A 19,988-nucleotide genomic window follows, 5' to 3' on the forward strand; every position below is an offset into this window, starting at 1 on the left:
GATTGAGGGTAAATTGGGTGCTGACCAGTTTCTGGCAGTGACATCTGCCCACACCCACCCACGGTACCGTGTCGCCTCTTTGAAGCATCTTGGTAGCTCTGGGAGCAATTTTAGGGGTTTAATGCCACATGGCTTTTGCATATAGAGTCCCTTCTGCTTTTTCCTGCCCCCTGCCCCCATCCACCTGGTGAATTTTTACTTCCCATCCAGTGCACTGCTCTACAGCTTTCTCCGCTGTGACCTCTCTCTCGACCCCTGTGTCTCTTTAGCCCATACTTGACTGGCACAGGTGCTCCATCCTTGGTGCTCCCTTTGCACTTTACCCAGACCCATTTTAGAACAACACTGTATTGTAAGTGATGTACGTTCCTCAGGGGACTGAACTTGCTAACCGTGAACTTGATAATACCTCAACCACTGGAACATACCTGTTCTGCTAGGACTTATTCAGAGTGTTTGGGTTTTCACCCCAGCTCTGTGATGGTAGACAGGTTGCTTACTAGGCCCCCCCCCCCCCCGCTGCAATACAGGTTTGTTAAGATTAGAGGAGTTAATACGTGTGCTTAGAACAGTGTCAAGTAAGCATTTAATAAGCTATAGTTATTATCTGGACCAAAGCTGAGAACCAAGTTATTAAGAAACAAATTATTAATAGAGTTTATGTAAGAAAACAAAGCATGTTTTGAGCTAAAACAAAATGAGGTTAAGTATCTCTTAATAAAGAGATTATCTCTAAATAATATAGGTGTACAAAATACACCTAAATACAAAATACACCTAAATAATGTAGCTGAAATGTAATAGATGTTTCCTGTCTCGTGAAAAAGCCCAACATGGAGCAGTCCATGGCTGCTGTAGTCCACAGGGTCATTCAGAAGCCCAGATGCATTCATGTTACTCTTGGGAAGCTGGTCTCTCAGAGTACAAGCGGTCCTGTCTCCCATCGGTGCTCCAGCCTCAGTTAGGGAAAGTGGTTTCAGCCTTAAGGAGAGGAATCAGAAGTTGTAGACGTCATTCAGGGTCCCGCTGCATTGTCTCAGTCACATGACCACACCTAGCTGCAAGGGAGGCTTGGGGTGGATTGCTTGGAGTCCCAGCTCTGCCACGGAATGGCTGCGAGACTTTGGGGAAGTTGCTTCACCTCTCTGTGCCTGTTTTCTTGTCTTTGAAGTGGGGGTAGTAGAAACACCTGCCTCAGAGAGAGAACGGTGAGGATTCATTCCATTAAGTTAATATGTGGAAAGCATTCAGGGCAGTGCCTGGCACAGAGGAAGCATTATATACATGTCAGCGATGGTGATTACTTTCCTAAAGGTAGAAGGGAGTGTGAGTACTGGGGGACAGTGGGCAGTCTCTTGCATGGAAGGAAAACCGGAGACTGGGGCTCCCAGCCTGCCTCATTAGCCGAGTTTTCTGGGTAGCCGCAGCTTTACTGTAAATCACTGTGGGTCCCAGGAACTTTTAGGCTCCTGCCTTGCACAGGTCTTGTTTAGGCCTCCCTTGGGTCAGTATGAGAAAGGTTTATGAGCTGTGTTTATGGCTTTGACCTCTCAGTTTCTCATTTCTAGCTCTTCCTTCACTGTGGCTTGTCATTAATATACCAAGGGAGTAAATTAAACATTCTATTTATAACTATATTAATTTATAACATTCTTTCTTCCTTATAGTAGTTGTAATACTAAAGAGATGACTGTAAAGTGAAGTCCATTTCCAGTTGATGTTCATTAGAAAATGTGTATAAATGGGAAAGGCAATATGCAGTCCAGTTGTTTCTAACTCCTTCTGCTTTTTCTCCAGTACATTATCCCATGTGTTTGTGGTAACAGTGGGCTGCATGGTGTATATGCACACCTACCTTGGCAGTTCCCAAACTTGACCGCTTAGAGCACTATTCCAGGAAATGGTCGGCTCTGCGCGTGCCGTGAGAGTGGGATGTTAGACCAAGTCAGTGGGACATACTGCCTGCCCTGTCTTCCTCTTGGCGATTCATAGGGCACATTAGCATATTAAAAGCTGTGAAGGATGTGAGCAGAAAAACCTGCTTAATTTTCTTTAATTCATTTGACAGACTGACTTGAAAATGAATTTTTTTGATTTATTGATTTGACTAGTGATGCTATAACTACTTCTGGAAAATGGAGCTCTATATGTACTAGTTTGGGCAGTATGAAAAATCCTGATCTGCCTCAAAGTTTAATGCAGATCATGCTGCTAATTGTATGAGTTGCCTGCAATTCCTGCTCTTAATTGCATCAGAATCAAGGTGTGAATATAAGGCCTAATACCCTATTCATCTGGAGCGAAACCATCAGAAAGACGTGAAAGTTTGACATTGCCTGACTAGTGGTGCTGAGAATTCTCTCTTTTAGGAATTAATCTGGTAACAGAAGTTTCAGATTTAAATTTTTCAAAAGTTTCTGTCTTTGAGCCCTTGAAACCATTTTCGTAATCTGATGATAAATTACATGAGTTAGAAGTTTGACTAAGATTATACATAAAATAAATAAGTATATATATATGTCAAGAATATCTCTAGTAGAAGTAGACAACTTGGGAATTTTTAAAAGTTTTAAAAGTTCAAGAATGATAGGTGCGAAGAGTTTTTTGTAAAGTAACAGCTTCCCCAGCTGTGAAAAACCAAGTTCTACCTGTGTGCCAGAGATAATCTGTGCATGAATGGTGTTTTCAATGTGGCCATTTAACAATTTAGACACATTGTGGCCTTCTTTTGAATATAAATTTAATCCTCTTCCCATCCTCAGGGTTGATTTTATTTCTGGGTCTTGTTTCAGATCTAAATTTATTAATACTGTATTATTAGAAATTAAAACAATGAGTCCACCTTTATTTAATGAAATATATGCTTTTTTTTTAATATTGATTTTTTTGTTTTTTCATGAGAATTTAAATTCTGTATTAAAATGTCCTCCCTTTCAATCATTTTTTTATACATCCTTTTGCTGTGTGTGTGTGTGTGTTTTAAAGTTAATTTTGTGAGTGTGAGTCAGTTTGTGTTTTTATTTACTTATTTATTTTTATTTATGGCTGTGTTGGGTCTTCGTTTCTGTGCGAGGGCTTTTCTCTAGTTGCGGCAAGTGGGGGCCACTCTTCATCGCAGTGCGCGGGCCTCTCACTATCGCGGCCTCTCTTGTTGCGGAGCACAGGCTCCAGACGCGCAGGCTCAGTAGTTGTGGCTCACGGGCCCAGTTGCTCCGCGGCATGTGGGATCTTCCCAGACCAGGGCTCGAACCCGTGTTCCCTGCATTGGCAGGCAGATTCTCAACCACTGCACCACCAGGGAAGCCCTGAAATATATGCTTTTTAAAATGTTTAATTCTGATTTTAAAAAATACTCAACATAGATGTTTAGAAGATATCGAAAAATATAAATAAGAATTAAATCACATAATACTTTCTAACAATAATCACTATTAATATTTTGGTTTTTTATTTCAGTTTTCCCTATGAATATTAAATATTTTGAACATATTAGACATGATACCATTTGCACATTTTATATTCTCTGGTTTTCAAAATCCTTTTTCATTGCTATTAAGAATTTGTAGTAAATGTAATTTCATCATGTAGAATTACATTATCTACTTAATCCATTATTACTGAACATTTAGGTTATTCCCAGTCTTTTGCCATTATAAATAATGACACAGTTAACATTTTGTGCATAAAACTCTACTGTATTTCAAAATTATATGTCGTGGGGATAGATTCCCTCAAATTAGAATTACTAGGTCAAAGAACATGAGTACTTTTTTTTTTTTTTTTTTAATTAATTTTTATTTATTTTGGCTGCGTCGGGTCTTCGTTGCGGTGGCTTCTCTTGTTGCGGAGCGCGGGCTCCAGAGCGCAGGCCCAGCAGCTGTGGCGCCCGGGCCCCGCCGCTCCGCGTCACGTGGGATCCTCCCGGATCAGGGATCGAACCCGTGTGCCCTGCCCTGGAAGGCAGATTCCATGAGTACTTTTATTAAGGGTGTTGATACATATTGGTAAATTATTTTACGGAGAGATTGTACCAGTTCACATTCTCACCAGTGGTATATTAAAGTAACTGCGTCATTTCAACAGTTTCGTAATTTTATTGGCAAATAATGAAATCTTGCTTTACTTTGTATTTTTTGATTACTGATGAGATTGAGCATTAAAAAAAATATGTTCATTAGCCATTGTTTTTTCTCTGTGAATTTTCTATTCATGTTCTTTGCTTATTTTTCTGTTGCATATCTTTGGGGATGTCTGTTTTTTCTTTTACTTGTAAAAACATTTGCCTGTTAACGATATTAAGCTTTTGTCATATTATTGCCAATGTTTTTTCTAGTTTTGTTGGACATGTAATTTTACAATTCTTGACATGCAGAAGTTTCAGATTTTTACGTATTTAAGTGTACCAATCTTTTTCTTTGCAGTTTCTTTTTTTTTTTTAACTGAGTTTAGAACATTATTACTGACTCAAGGATATGATAACTAATCAACTTTGTTTTCTTTGGTTTTATGACTATTTTTCATATTTATCTTTTTAGTATTTTAGAATTTGTTTTGTGGTAGAATGTAACATGCAGATCTAAGCAATTTTTTTCTTTCAAAGTAGATAGCTGGTTTCTGTACACGACTGAATAATCCAATTTCTTTCCCATTGACTGGTGGCCCTTTCTTCATCTTATATTACTTTCTAACGTAGTCAAGGGTCTATTTCTGGGACATTTCTTCTCCATTGGTTTGTGGTTTTTATTCTCAAGTAATACATTGTTTTAATTATTACAGCAATAATACTACCTTAATATCTTCTTTTCCTACAGTTAATACCCCTTATTTCTAATTCAGTGTTTTTAGTTAGACTAGGATTTTTTTAGGAGAGTGTTTAATAAAAATGGTAATAGTAAGCATCTTGTTTTGCTCCTGATTTTTAATATAAATGCTCTTATTTTACTCTTTTACCTTTAAATAATTATGGGAAGGAAATATTCTTTTATTTTCAGCTCTTAGAAACATTAATCTGAAATGGTTGAAGATTTCTATCAAATGCCTTTTCAATATATGAATTAAATCTGAATTTAGAAGTTGTTTATAAAGTGAATTTTTATATGTGAATCACGCTTTGCCAGAACTTACGTTGCACATTGCAAGATGTGTCCCTAGAGAAAATGTTTCAACTTCAAGCAAAATAAATTTTTTGATGCCAGAATGTTTTTTTTTTCCCCTTCAAAAGGCAGTAGGACATTTTCTTAATTACCTGATAGACAAACATCTTCAAGCAGAGAGATGGAGTTTGACAATGTCTTCTAGACCCTGGCATTATTCCAAGGAACTCTTTTAGAAACACAGTGTCCCCAAACTGTCAAATTCTAGAAATCCTGAAGACAGAATTGAACTAGGTATTGGCTGGGTATCTTGAAGATGCTCTTGATTTGACTTGCTTGAAATCTATACCAGCACTGTGCAGTCGAACTTTCTGTAATGATGGAAATGTTCTATAGCTCTGCTGTTTCGTATGGTAGCCACTGGCCACATGTGGCTGTCAGACACTTGAAATGTGGCTAGTGTGAACAGTTTTTAATTTTATTTAATTGTAGTTAAAATTTAAATAGCCTCATAGAGCTAGTGGTTACCATATTGGACAATGCAGATCTATGCAATGCACCAGTATATATCTAAGGTCATTTGTAACTATCAAACTGTGCTTTTCTGAATATGGCTAGAAATTTCCTAAGAATCTTCTTATAATTCAAGAATTGGTAAATTGGGAAAGTTGCGCAGGTTGGGGGGAACCTCTGGTGTGTTCTAGTTGTTGAATTCTTGATGAGATACTCCCTGAAGCCAGGTGATACACATGGCTGTTCGCTGCCTGCTAGTATCCATTAAAAATCAGGTATTTGTGATAAGTGACAAGTTAATATATTTTCAGGATGAATATGAATTTTTTTTTCTTTTGCAGCTGTTGGGTTAATGCTCCAGACCAAAATTAACTTCTAGATAATAAGCTTCTGTAGCACTGAGGGGTTGGTTGTACGAAAGTCATTTCCTACAGAGAGACTCAGAAGCCCTTTTGTATAATTGACCTGATTCACCTACTACTTGGCTGTTATAAAATGAGGTTTTAGAGAAGGCTTCCATTTCTTGAAATAAACTTGATTTTTGTACACATTTTTATTTCTAATATTTTCTAATCTTGTTTCAGCTATTAGTTACATGTAAATGTTCTAGAAATAAAACAGTCTTCTTTAGAAAAGTTATATGAAAGGCAGTGAATCTGTGTAGCATCAGTGTACATGATGTAAAGCCACAAATGGCTTTATGCTTTGTAGCTCATTAAAAAGTATTTATATGTTTGATATAAAATCACCCCCCCATTCTGCCATGGGTAATTGAATAAAGCTAATATGTTTTATAACAAATTGTCTTGAGAACTTAATTTGCATACAATATCAATTACATATCTATTTAGTAAGGAATTGTCAGGGCATTGCCCAGTAATGTTCAAAAGTTGGATTTGCTTGCTCTGGCATGTCTGTATTTCTAGAAATTTCTAAAAATTCACTGTGCATACTCTTAAAGTTTAAAGTAAACAAACATTAGTAAAAATAAGACATAACATTAGTGTGATTCTTTTTAGGAGTAGTAAGAGAGGCATGCCATGAAATTTAAAAAAAGGAAAAGAGATTGGAAGGAATTATTTTAGTAGTTAAGAATAGTTATAATAAGTTATAAGTATATAAGTTATAAATTATGAAGAGATTCCACTGCTAGTTTCTACTTCTAGCTTTAATACTTGCATAAGTACTAAGGCGAGAAATCAAATTTCTTTGTACCATCAAGTTCTTTATTTGAAATTCCTGTAGCTTATTAGTACATATTAGACGATGGGCCCAATGCTAGTTTAAGAAGCTTCGTCTTCGAGCATCCTTTGAGATGCTCACTTTTTAGAGGCCTCTTATTATAGTAGAAGTTGTGTGTAAACAGTTTGAAAAAAATCAGTGCTTTGCCAAATAATTAGTAGTTCTATCCTAATTCTTTTATGTCTAAATTTGACTTTTAGAGAGTATGTCCTTTTTACATACACATCATGTAGCTTATTTGAGGGACCACCAATTTTAGTTGACATAATGATTGATTGAAGAAAATAAAAGACATCCAATTTGGTATTTTGTCTCCCTCTTGAAGAAGTATGCATTTTTAAAAAATCTCATTTTTTTATAGCCAATTTAAAAAGCGACACATTTGGAATTATCTCTAATTTTAGACTTTTTCCTTCATATTGAAAGAGTATTCTTTATATAAAACTTTCAATGGGTATATATTTTGTATTTTTGTGTCTTTATCCCACCAAAGTTTTTGACTACTGAAGAAGCTACTTAAGTTAATTTGCTTTTGAAATTCATTTACTTTTTGCCGTATAATGCTGTGTGACAAATCATCCCCAAACTCAGCGACTTGAAACAACAGTCGTTTGTCCTCATGAATGCGGGTTGGTTGAGGTGGCTCTGCACTAGGCTGTGGTGGAGTGGCTTTGCTTGCGTTGCATGTACGTGGTTTGGATCTCCTCCAAGTGTCACTCGTCCTCCTTGGCAGGTTGGCTGCGACATACTCTTCCTATGGCCGTGACAGAGGATAATCCCAACCGCCAACCACAGTGCATGCCCCTGCTTGTGTCCCATTTTTTTTTTTTTTTCCCCTGGTGGCACAGTGGTTAAGAATCCGCCTGCCAATGCAGGGGACACGGGTTTGATCCCTGGTCCGGCAAGATCCCACATGCCGCAGAGCAGCTAAGCCCGTGCGCCACAACTACTGAGCCTGTGCTCTAGAGCCCGCGAGCTACAACTACTGAAGCCCGTGCGCCTAGAGCCTGTGCTCCGAAACAAGAGAAGCCACTGCAATGAGAAGCCCGCGTGCCGCAACGAAGAGTAGCCCCCGCTTGCCGCTTTGCCGTGCAGCAAAGAAGACACAACACAGCCAAAAAAATAAATTAAAAAAAAAAAGTATACTCATCCTGTAGGACTTTAAAAAAAAATCCCATTGGCTAAAGCAAGTCACATGGTCCAACCCAAAGTCCAGGGCAAGGAAGTTAACTGGAGGTATAAAGTCATGTCAAAGGGCGTGTCTTCAGGGAGGAGTGAAGAACTGTGACCAGTATTTCAGTCTGCCACGTACAATTTATATACCTGTCTTAATTTAGGTGATGAGAGGCTAAAATAAGCAAATGTTGGAGTGATTAAAAAAGGAATGTGTGGGATTTAATTTGGTTTTCAAAATTATTAATTGGTGAACTATGTAAAACAGTGTGGAGTGTAAAGTGGTACTAATTCTAGAGATTATCATATTAAGTAAGTCAGACAGAAAGATAAGTATCGTATGATATTACTTATATGTGGAATCTAAAAAAATGATACAAACGAACTTATTTACAAAACAAAAATAGACTCACAGACATAGAAAACAAACTTATGGTTATGGTTTGGAATTGGGGGGAGATAACTTAGGAGTTTGGGATTAACAGCTACACACTACTATATATAAAATAAACAACAAGGACCTACTGGGAACTATATTGAATATTTTATAATAACCTGTAATGGAAAAGAATCTGAAAAAGAACAGGTGTGTGTGTGTATGTGTGTGTAACTGAATCACTTTGCTGTACATCTGAAACTAACACAACATTGTAAAATAACTATACTTCAATTTAAAGAACAGGTAAAACACATAGCTACTAATGGCAGAGCTATGACTTAGACCACCCCCCACCCAACAAAAAGATGGTACTAATTCAAGAATAAGATAAAATGATGTCCTTACCTGATTCTTGACTTGTACAAATCTTGTACTATGTCAAATTCATTTCTTGCTATACTTTGGCTTTTTCCCTTTGTGTAATATTTTCTCTTTTAGGAATCAAAAATTACTGCAAGGTAATACTTGAAAAATATTTTTCACCCATAGGGTAAAAAAGATTCTTTGACATAAATGACTAATATTATATTAATATGTATTTAATCAGATATTTTGGACTGTTGGCGCCAACGGCAGAATAAAAGACGTTAGTCGTCAATGTTTTGAGAGTAACATAAATAGCCTTTTCTATTCCTGACGTTTTGCGTACCTTCCAGTGTTCAGTAAAAATGCTCTACTGTTGGCTTCCCAGCAATGCTCAAAAATCAGAGATTCAATACAGTAAAAAAACTTTATCTTGTGTTTTTTAGTGAGAGTACCAATTTGAGGTGAAAAAGGGAGGAGAATGACCTCAAAGAACCAGATGGCTAAGTATTAGATAAGATATATTTTTCTTTTCATAAACAGTTCCTCTGTGTCTTAGGTGGGCTGGATTTGCTTTCCATGCTCTTTTCTTTCGTATGGGCTGGTTGGAGGAAGAAGCAAGTAGGGAAGTGTGGCCTTCAGAGTCACAGGAGTTGAATGAATGCAGGAGAGAACAGAGTCCCTGCTGTGGTCATTGGGGATGCGGTGCTGATGAGGCTGGGGTCAGGGCCTTTCCGAATAGCTTTGCCCTCATCTCCCACCACCACGCTGCTCCAGAATCCAAGTGGTAAAATGTTAGGCCTTCTTCCTACTTTATGGGGAGGGAGAGTGAGGTTCTGAGATGTTCAGAGACTTGTGCGAATATGGGATGGGACACAGAGCCAGGATGGGGTCTCCCTCTGGCCTTCATGCTGTACCTTTTGCTGTAGCGGGGCTGGATGAGAGTGTGTGGGTGTATAAATCCTGGAAGAACGGCTGAAAATCTGCGTGTGGGAGCAGTACTGCGTTCCTGATAGAACGTTTTAATGTTTTGCCTTGGGAAATATTTTGGTCTGGGAAAGCTAAAAAACCTCAAGATAAGGAAAAGGCAACCTGTAGCTGTAACTGCCACACCTCAACTGCCATAAAGATTTGAGGGGTCTTTGGAAGTGTAGCAGCAGATCAAAGCCAGTTGTTAAAATAGCAGCCACAGCCTTCACCCTTCTTAGGCAGGATCCTGGTATTTGAATTGGATGAAATGCCTTCTGTGTCCATATCAAATTGAAATGTTTGAAAGAGGTTTGGGAATCTCTTTTTAAAATTGAAATTGTTATTCTCTGTTGCTGTCTTTGTAGCTGAGGAAACAGTCCCATCTTAGGTAAGTTCACAGCACCAGCTAGGAAAAGAGTTGGAGCTAGAATTCCTCTCTTGATCCCTTACACCACTATTATTATTTCCACATTAATGTGGTGACTGTTTCATCGATCCCCTCCTTGGTTTTAAGGTACCACGTAGAGGTGAAGGGAGGGTACACAAAGAAATAGGAAACTCCTCAAAGAGCATCCAGTCCAAATGGTGTGAGATAAATGGAAGATTGACTGGTGGTGTCACACAGGGTTGGTGAAGAAGACTATTAATAAGGTTCCATGACTTGAATCACACATGTAGGGCATGCCAAGACTTATCACTGTGTCCTGAAGTAATCCAAAAGTTACTGTTCTGATTTTTTTTTTTCCATTGTGTTTTCGAACTCACTTTCATTAGCACTTATCAGTATTGTTTTATAACTATCTGTCACCTGATCTGTCTTCTCCACCTGAGTCTGTTAAGAGACAGGATATCTCGTGTCCTTAGCCCCTCAGCCCGCAGCCGTGGGCCTGGCTCACCCCATGTACTTCGCCTGATGCTATCCTGAATGAATATATACATCTGCATATTTTATATATAAATATATTTTCATATTCAATAGCTCTGAAGTAGCTACTTGGAGCAGAGACCATTTCCAACCAGAAATGGGGCATTGAGAATTTTCATTTGGAGGCCAAGCCCAGGAAGATTTTCTGAAGGAATTGATGTTTAAAAAGCTGCAGCAGGTTATCCCCAGAGGGAGTAGACTGTAATGGTGCTGCCATAGTTAGTTCTCTGGCTGGAAATGAAAGTCTACTATTTATTTTATGAAACCATACAATACGCAGCATTTGTTAGGCACAGGAAAATAGATATTGTTCTGTCCCTGGGCTTTATGTATGGAGTTCAGTCGGACAGTGCAAGTCCAGATGCCTCTGATAGCTTAAATAATGAGGAGTTCGGGCTGTAATGATGTAAAGCCAGCGTCAGGCACTTACTGGTTTACGTGCATCTTCTCATGCACGGTTGCAGCAGTGCGTTAGTGCGTTCACTATCGTGGTGAATTGATGTGCACTCCTCGAGACCGGGGGGCCACGGTGCAGGGGTTTATCAGACTCCAATGCCCTTCACATCTCTTGTCTCTAGTGTCCCCAGCCTGTTCATCTGCAGCGTACAGTCTGTCTTAGCTACAGTAGTTGCGTGTGATTTATATGTGCAGGTGACAGAGATATTGCTTTCGAGGGAGGGCAGAGCCTTCAGTCTGTGATGGGAAGCTGGGCTGTCTCTGGAATGTGGCCGTTTGATGCTGACGACGCCTCCACTTCTGTAGCCCACACAGGTGCTGCTCCGTGAGTTCTGACTGGTTAAGATCAAATGTGATGCCTCCGAAGTGTGGCTGGGAGCCCCTGGCACGCCCTCTCTTGCTGTTATTTCCTATAGAAAATTCTTTTTGACAAATGCATTTTTTAGGTGGCAGGCATCTTCTCAAGAATGTATCTTTGTGGTGTTTGCCAGGAAATGCCTTGAATTTAAAACTTGTCAGTGTTGGCTACTGGAGAGAGTGTGAAATATGGAGTCAGACAAAACCAGATGTAGATTTGAGTCCCATCTGCCCCTTCCCAGCTGTGCAATTTATGCGTGTTCCAGTCATTCAAGCCTCTTATCTGCCCACGAGGAGCCTCGCTCACAAGGTTTCTTGGCACATAGTAAATGCACAGCAAATGCTATTAAAAAGAATTAATGTGTGAACTCTGAATTTTAAACCAAGAAAAACCATTTCTTACCTTGTGAGGTTTCTTACAAGGGTTTTTCATTGTCTTCTGAAGCTTCCAAATACCTTTACCAGCTATTTGCCCTGCATATATGAAGAGCTACATTTTCATCACACATTTACTAAATAAGTGGATTTTTTTAGTCTCCAGAATTTTTTTTTAAATTTGAAGCTTGAAAGGCAACTTGTGGGTTTGAATCAGAATACCCTTGTTTAGCAGCTGAGACAGGTATGCCCGCAGCACTTGGAAATCTTATTTCTACAAACTTGCTGGCTGAAAAGCTTGCCGGGCCAGACAGCATTCTGACCCTCTTTCGTGGAATAATACTTTTTTGCCTTTATGAGCAAATGTACCTTTAGATTTGGAGGCAAACAATAGTGTGCTGAAGAGTCGACAGGTAGGGAAGTGGGACGGTGGGTGTGGAGCCCTCTTTTGAGGTTCTTGGCTGTGAGAAGATGGGAAGGAGAGAGTAGGCTCACAGTGGGGCTTGGCGCTGGAGGGCTTTGCTTGTTTTTGCATTGCTGGTTTGCTCTGAAGATGGGTGACGTCACCAATGATGTGTTCTTTTCCAAATCATACTTGTGCATTTCTGACTGGCCTCTTAACTGATTAAACACTGTTAAAATTCTCTCTTCTCCTATCTTTGGTAGTACAACTTTCTACTGGTCCTGGTCCTTCTGCCTATGACTAAGAAGGGTTTGTTTCTTTATTTTTTTGAAGATATAAAAGATATTTATTTTGTTTGAAATTTACATATGTTGAAAGTCACTTTTTTGACAAATAGTTCTGTGAATTACGGTTTATTTCCTTAAATGGTCATCTTTCCCAGGGTCTGTCCTTGCCTTCTTTACCTTATTCTGTACATTTTCTTGAGTAATCTCATTTGCTGTCATGATTTTAACTTCCACACCTGTATGGTGCAGGCACCCAAGTTTATAACTTCTCTTGCCTCATACATGTCTTCCCCTGGATGTCCCTGTAATTCCTATTTCTAATAATGCCGTCACCTTGGCCTTGGCCGGGAGCCTATGTGATATTCCCTTTCTCTGTCCCTCACTTGGTGCGGCCACATCATAGGTCACCAAATACTATTGATTTTTTGCCTTTAAAACCAGGGTCCTCAACTGTAGCTGCAAGTAAGCATCACCTGTGGAACTTTTAAAAGTTCTGTCCCAGAGCTACTGAATCAGCATCTCTTGAGACTTAGGCATGCATATTTTTATGAAGCTTCCCTGGTAATTCTCATGCTCATCTAGCATTGAAAACAACTCTCAGCAGAATTTGTTCTCCCACGGTTCTGGAGGCCTCACGTCTTGGAATCAAGGTGTCGCAAGGCCGTGCTGCTTCTGAAGGCCTTGGGGGAGGGTTCTCCTCTGCCTCTTCCCGCTTGTGGTGGCTCCAGGCGTTCCTTGGCCTGTGATCGTCTAACTCCAGTCTCTGCCTCCATCTTCACCCGGTCGTCTCCTCTCTTTCCCCGTGTGTGTCTCCTAAAGACATTGGTCACTGGATTTTGGGCCCCAGCAATCCAGGATGATCTCATCTCCAGATCCCTAACTACGTCTGCAGAGACTCTTTTTCCAAGTAAGGTCACCGTCACAGGTTCTGGGACATGGACCTGTCTTTCTGAGGGCCACCCACTACATTCCTCCTCAGGTTAGGATATTTCTCCCATCCAATCATCCTGACCGTAATCCGGATGTGCCTCTTGCATGGTGCTGCCCTCGTGATTACTTTATATGCAATCATGTTAGTCCTTTGCTTATATCTTACCAACTCCCATTCTTCTTAGGGTAAAAGGCCATGCTCCTTGTCATGGAGTACCAGGGGGTTGTAATCTGGACCCTGCCCACCTTTTGCCCTCCTAGCCCTCTGCGTCTCTCCTCTTGAACTCTACGCTCCCGCAGTACTGAATCACTCCTTGCCTTTGTACATAACGATTGAGCTGCATTCCCCGTTTAGTCATCTTGTTCAGATTTCAAGAAAGTTCACACTGTCTCCTCTGTGAGGGCTTCCGGTATGGCTCTTCCCACGTGCTTTGAATGACTAGTGCATCTTGTTGCACAAGTGTTTTATTGCGCTTGTTTTTATGTCTTTCTCTGCTTTTAAGTGGAGAGCTCTGAACACGGGGTGGTTGATATTCATCGTTGCAGCTCTAGTACTTGGCATTATAAATATTGAACGGATGACCATGTAGCTTAACCTGATTCGAAACTGTTCTCATCGTGACACTGTTTTCTCCACTCTTACCTTAATTATTTCCAGCACGATTTTTCACTGGGTGTCATGTAGATGTATTAATAAGTAAGCAGGCATATTAAGTGGACTGGCATATTTGCTTAACCTGCAATATCTGTGCATCTCTGCTCAGGCAGTTGAAATGAAAATGTTTTTGCATATGTTAAGGTTGACATTTCTGGTTTTTGTGTTTGCACCTTTATATTAGATATGGCTTTGGGGTTGCAAGTAGCAGAAACCAGCCTGAGTTAGCTGAAACTAAAAAGAATTTCACCGACAAGGGTCAGAGTACATCTGGGCCAATAGAAGCCCTTAAGGACCCTCTTTCCATCTCTTTTTGTTGCTTGTCTCTGTTCATCTGCTTCACTCCTCACTTCTCTCCTGCTTCATCACGGAACAGACTGTGACATCCCCACAGCTCCCGTGCTTCCAGTTTGCAGCTCTGGCCACCCACGCAGACTGGCGGGCGGGTTGTCTCTCGTCCGGCTTTGCGTTTTCCGGGATGAGAATGTCATTGGCCAGCTTGGGCCGGATGTCTGCCTCCAGCTATTCAGCTCCAGGGTGGTGGGGAGGATGCTGGCCTGGCCTTTTCATTCAGACGTGATGCCGGGGCTCCGAGCCTTAGGGAGTTCAGGGCTGGATTCCTGAGAAGGGATGGCATGGTGAGCAGATCTCTTCAAAAGCATCTGCTGTGCTCTTACTAGGTTCGATATCCTTGACCAGCAGTATATAGTTGAGAGAAAGATGCAGCGGAGAGCTGGGCAAGTGTGAGGGGCACAAGGAACCTTGCCAGATCTTGTACCAATTGCCTCTAGGCCACAGTGGTGAAAATGTCCCTCTGAATTGTTTAGAGCCCTGCCTTTAATTGATCCACATATGTTTCTCTTAATACAGGATGCTCATCTTGGTTTAAGTGATGCGGAAATATATTAAGACAAAGTGAGTTTATCATGGTTGTTTACTCATGGATATGTTCTTTGTAGTAGTGATCACAGATATGTTTAAGAAAACAATGCACATTATTCTGATCTTGCCTCAGAAAAAGGAGAGGAATAAGACTTGAAACAAATTATTTTTGTATTCTAGAGACATTTTCTTGTTGCTGATGTTGCTTTGTGATGGAAATGGAGACATTAAAAACACAGCAGGAAAGTAAAGGAGCTGTTACAGTGGAGGATTACTGGACTGAATGTCAATATTATGACATAGTATGAGTGTGTTTCATGTTTGGTAATTGCAATCATTGTTGCTTTTGTTGTGGTCATCCATGTACAATGCTTGGTGTCAGTCTATTTATCTCTTGTAAAAATAAAATACAGTGTGTGTGTGTGTGTGTGTGAAAAAAAAAAGATATGTTAGATGCAAATAACAAATATAACTTAAAGAAATTTAAAAAAAAACACAGCAGGAATAATTTCTGGTGATAATTTAAATCCATTGTCATACTGTAGCTACTGAATTGTACTAAAACAAACACCACAAACCCCTTGTTCCGACTTTGGCTGTTCTCAGTGGGCCTTGTGTCCCCTTTGCCATACTGGCCACCGTGCTCTCTGGGATTGACGGACAAGTGGCAAAGGCAAGACTTCCAGGAGAGAGTGGAGCCACCACGCCACGTGCATTGTCCCTGACTTTGGTGCTCGGCGGGAGCCTTGGAGCTGTCATGTTTGTCCACACAAATTTGAAACAATTCCCTTCCTTCTTTCGGTTCTCTTCTTGAAAAGAACTTCTGCCAAGAGGGAGTTGGAGAAATAGACATGGCAGTGTGGCAACATGAGAAGCGGTCAGAACGTACAGGGACCCTTAATCCAGAGTTAGAAAATACAGGTGAAAACGGAAACCCTCCTGCAATCCTGCATTTCTTTTAAACACTGGTACCGGCTTAAGGTATTATTAATTCAGGAAATCTGCTTAAGGACAGTAATGTTTTCCAGGTGACTTTTAGAGATATTTGTTAGTTTGTGGACTAAAGGTCATCTTTTTTACCTTTGGGCTTTTTAATGGTCTACCTTCTTGTAGAGTCATACTTCATGTTTAATTTTGCAGGCTAGTTTTTGCTAACCTGACAGTATAGGGTTCAAATGGCAATGGGAATGAAGGTAGAGAATTCCGAACTTTTAAGAATGCAAGTAACTAAATTTGGTCTTACAAATAAAGATCCTACAGACATTAACATGATTTGTGAGTAAGAGATGAGGTTTAATTAGAATGCTAGTTTCTAACTAGTTCATTTAAAAATATTTCTTGAGTGTTTCTCCGGGGCCCATTAGGACGGCGCTTGCTGAGTTGAGCCAGCACTAATACGGCCTCTGCAGGATTCTCATTTGCTTATTTATACTCGGTCTCTTCTGAAAAGATTTGAAGAGTCTGACTTTATAGAATAGGAAACCTGTAATTACTTGGTACATCACTCTTAAATTAAGTTTCTGGAAGTGATTTGAATTTCATTATAGCCGAAGTCTGTGAACAGTCTGTTTTGTGTCCCTTTTGTGGGGCGGTTAGTGGGCAAGTCTTTGTGAGCATTCCTATCTTTTCCCTTAGGCCATCGAACTTTTATTCTTAAGGCCTTTAAAATCTACGAATAAATGAACCCTCTCATCTCTCTTTATAGGTACAATGGTGCTTTACCTAATGGAGACAGAGGCCGGAGGAAAAGCAGATTTGCCCTCTACAAGCGGCCGAAGGCTAACGGAGTCAAACCGAGCACGGTCCATGTGATATCCACGCCGCAGGCATCCAAGGTAGGGGCTCCTTGGAACGGAGAGGGCCGGCGGTGACTCACGGTTACTCCTGATGAGCCGCTCTTCCCTTTCGGTCTCATTTCTCTGTGGGACAGTTTCTCAACCATTTGAGCTGGATAATCTTTGTTGTGAAGGGCTGTCCTGTGCATTGTATGTTTCGCAGCATCCCTGGCCTCTGCCCGCTAGATGCCCGTAGCACCTCAACGCCCCCACCCCCAACTGCCACCACCATCGACACAACCAAAAGTAGCTCCAGAGCTTGCCACATGTTCCCTCCCCTCCCCCCTCCCCTCCCCTCCCCCACCCTCCCCTCCCCCCTCCCCTCCCCCACCCTCCCCTCCCCCCTCCCCTCCCTTGCCCTCCCCCTCCCCTCCCCCTCCCCCACCATCCCCTCCCCTGCCCGCCCCTCCCCTCCCACCCCACCCCTCCCTTCTGTCCCCCAGTCCTCACCCCATAATAAACCACTGATTTAGGATATAGTGGAATCAGCATATTATCAATTTAGAATAGTTATGGTTGAAAGATAAATGATGTTCTTTATCCTGAAGAGAGTTTTTATGTTAAATTTTGATATAAACCTCACTAAGATTTGCTGTTTTCCTTCTGTCACTTAAGGAGTGGGTGTTTTCACATAATCTGCATGTACATGGAATTGAATTTGTGTAATTATTAGATTGGAAGTAAACAGAGCTAAGTGCTATAAGAAGTCTGTGATACATATTTCCTCTTGTAAGTTTGAAGTATATAAAATGTTCATTTTTTAATGATTATTTCATTTGTTTTTTGATATTTAAGTGGAGGGGAACCCTGAATTTCCATTCTGGCTGATATAGTCTATTAGATTATCTTTTAATTAAATACATTACTTAATGTGTAATATAGTTTCCTTTTTATAAAATAATTATATTTACCTGAGGTATTTCATATGGAGCACTGGCTCTACATGTTTATTTATCATAATAGGTTTGGACCATGTGGAATAAATAAGAGACTTGCTTCCCATTTTTTACTGAAAACCCATGGTTCAAAGAGAAATGAATAGCTTCATGGAAGCATATGTGGTATTTATACTCAGTCTTAGCAACAGATCACCTTTGTTAACGTTTTTATAAAAAGTTCCTGTTGTTCTTTCTGAAGCAGTGCCACGGAAAAAGTTTGTGAGAATGTGCCAATTCAGATTGTCTTGTATTAGGGAGGGAATGGTTAGATGAGAAGGTATCAAACACCAAGGAAACAGGAAAGAATAATACATAGTGGCCAAGTTTTAGGCTAGAAAAAGGGAAATAAAGTGAAAGTTTTAGGAAGGAAAGGAGACTTGATAGGGTAAACAAAAAATCAGCCTTACAAAGATTCTGAGAAAAGGAGGAAGTGAAATGGCAACAGAATCTTGGAAGGTCAAGGAAGTATGAGAAATGTTTTATAGTCCAAAAATATTTGGAGGGGAAGGATACCAAGACAAATGTTTTTAAGCATGTGATGATGCCAAAAATATTGTGATATTATAGACGAGGTCTTTATAATTTTGTCTATATGTTGGTATTTATCTTTCCTTTCTCTGGCTCTGTACCTTTTTACATTTACTTCTTTTTTTTAATCCAAATTTTATATTAATACAATGGCTTCAGATATTTTTAAAAAATTTATAGAACTCTTCCGTTACACAGTCTTCATGTTACAATAGAATATGAAATATATCTTCCAATAGCTACTATTAGAAGATCATGGCTCTTCCATACTCATTAGCCACCTCCATCTGCTCCAGTTTTAGCTTTTTCTATTTTACCTTTATACCTAGATTTTATCTGACGTTATTTGGATTATAAGTCTTTTGGAAGCTGTCTCTCTAAATCTGTTTAAAAAAAAAATCGCTGAGAGTAGTATAGTAGGGACAATTGGGTTTTGGTCTTTTTTCTTTTCTTTTAAATTAATTAATTAATTAATCTTATTTTTGGCTGTGTTGGTTCTTCGTGTCTGTGCGAGGGCTTTCTCTAATTGTGGCGAGCGGGGGCCACTCTTCATCGCGGTGCGCGGGCCTCTCAGTGTCATGGCCTCTCTTGTTGCGGAGCACAGGCTCCAGACGCGCAGGCTCAGTAATTGTGGCTCACGGGCCCAGTTGCTCCGCGGCATGTGGGATCTTCCCAGACCAGGGCTCGAACACGTGTCCCCTGCATTGGCAGGCAGATTCTCAACCACTGAGCCACCAGGGAAGCCCTTGGTCTTTTTTAAAAAATAAATTTGTTTATTTTTGGCTGCGTTGGGTCTTCATTGCTGCGCACGGGCTTTCTGTAGTTGTGGTGAGCGAGGGCTACTCTTCATTGCGATGCGTGGGCTTCTCATTGCGGTGGCTTCTCTTGTTGCAGAGCACAGGCTCTAGAGTGCAGGCTCAGTAGTTGTGGTGCACAGGCTTAGTTGCTCCGTGGCACGTAGGATCTTCCCGGACCAGGGCTCGAACCCGTGTCCCCTGCACTGGCAGGCGGATTCTTAACCACTGCGCCACCAGGGAAGTCCCAGGTTTTGGTCTTATAGCCTGTAAAAAAAAAAAAAAAAACATTCTCAGGGCCTCAGTTTCCTCATTTATAAAATGAGTTAGCTATGGCAGAAGCCATGTTAAATCAGGAAAGATACTTTGGTTATAAGCAACAGAAATGATTCTGGCTAAAACAAACAAAGCAAACATGGAGACATTATTTTTTTTTTTTTTTTTTTTTTTAAATTTATTTATTTATTTTTGGCTGTGTTGGGTCTTCGTTTCTGTCCGAGGGCTTTCTCTAGTTGCGGCAAGCGGGGGCCACTCCTCATCGCGGTGCGCGGGCCTCTCACCATCGCGGCCTCTCTTGTTGCGGAGCACAGGCTCCAGACACGCAGGCTCAGCAATTGTGGGTCACGGGCCCAGTTGCTCTGCGGCATGTGGGATCCTCCCAGACCAGGGCTCGAACCCGTGTCCCCTGCATTGGCAGGCGGATTCTCAACCACTGCACCACCAGGGAAGCCCAAACATGGAGACATTATTAAAGGTTAGGGTAGGCACAGCTCTCAGAATCGGGGGAAAATTTGAGTAACCAGGTTTTGTGAGAGAAGAGAACCAGAGTATCCACAGGAGTTAACATAGATATTCTTTCCAGGGTGTTCTAAAGTGGCTCCAACTACCTTC

At 40.6% G+C, this 19,988-nt stretch overlaps 1 protein-coding gene across 2 annotated transcripts in view; it reads left to right on the top strand.

Moving 5' to 3' along the window:
- The window catches only part of PELI2 (pellino E3 ubiquitin protein ligase family member 2), a 211,150-nt gene that overhangs the window by 36,423 nt on the left and 154,739 nt on the right, over positions 1-19,988 (top strand). For both annotated transcript variants that reach the window (XM_059914292.1, XM_059914294.1), the window contains exon 2: positions 16,708-16,837. In XM_059914292.1, the coding sequence (XP_059770275.1) occupies positions 16,708-16,837 (130 nt within the window). The remainder of the gene's footprint in view (positions 1-16,707; positions 16,838-19,988) is intronic.

This window comes from Balaenoptera ricei, chromosome 2, assembly GCF_028023285.1.
Source record: "Balaenoptera ricei isolate mBalRic1 chromosome 2, mBalRic1.hap2, whole genome shotgun sequence".
Classification (NCBI taxonomy): domain Eukaryota; kingdom Metazoa; phylum Chordata; class Mammalia; order Artiodactyla; family Balaenopteridae; genus Balaenoptera; species Balaenoptera ricei.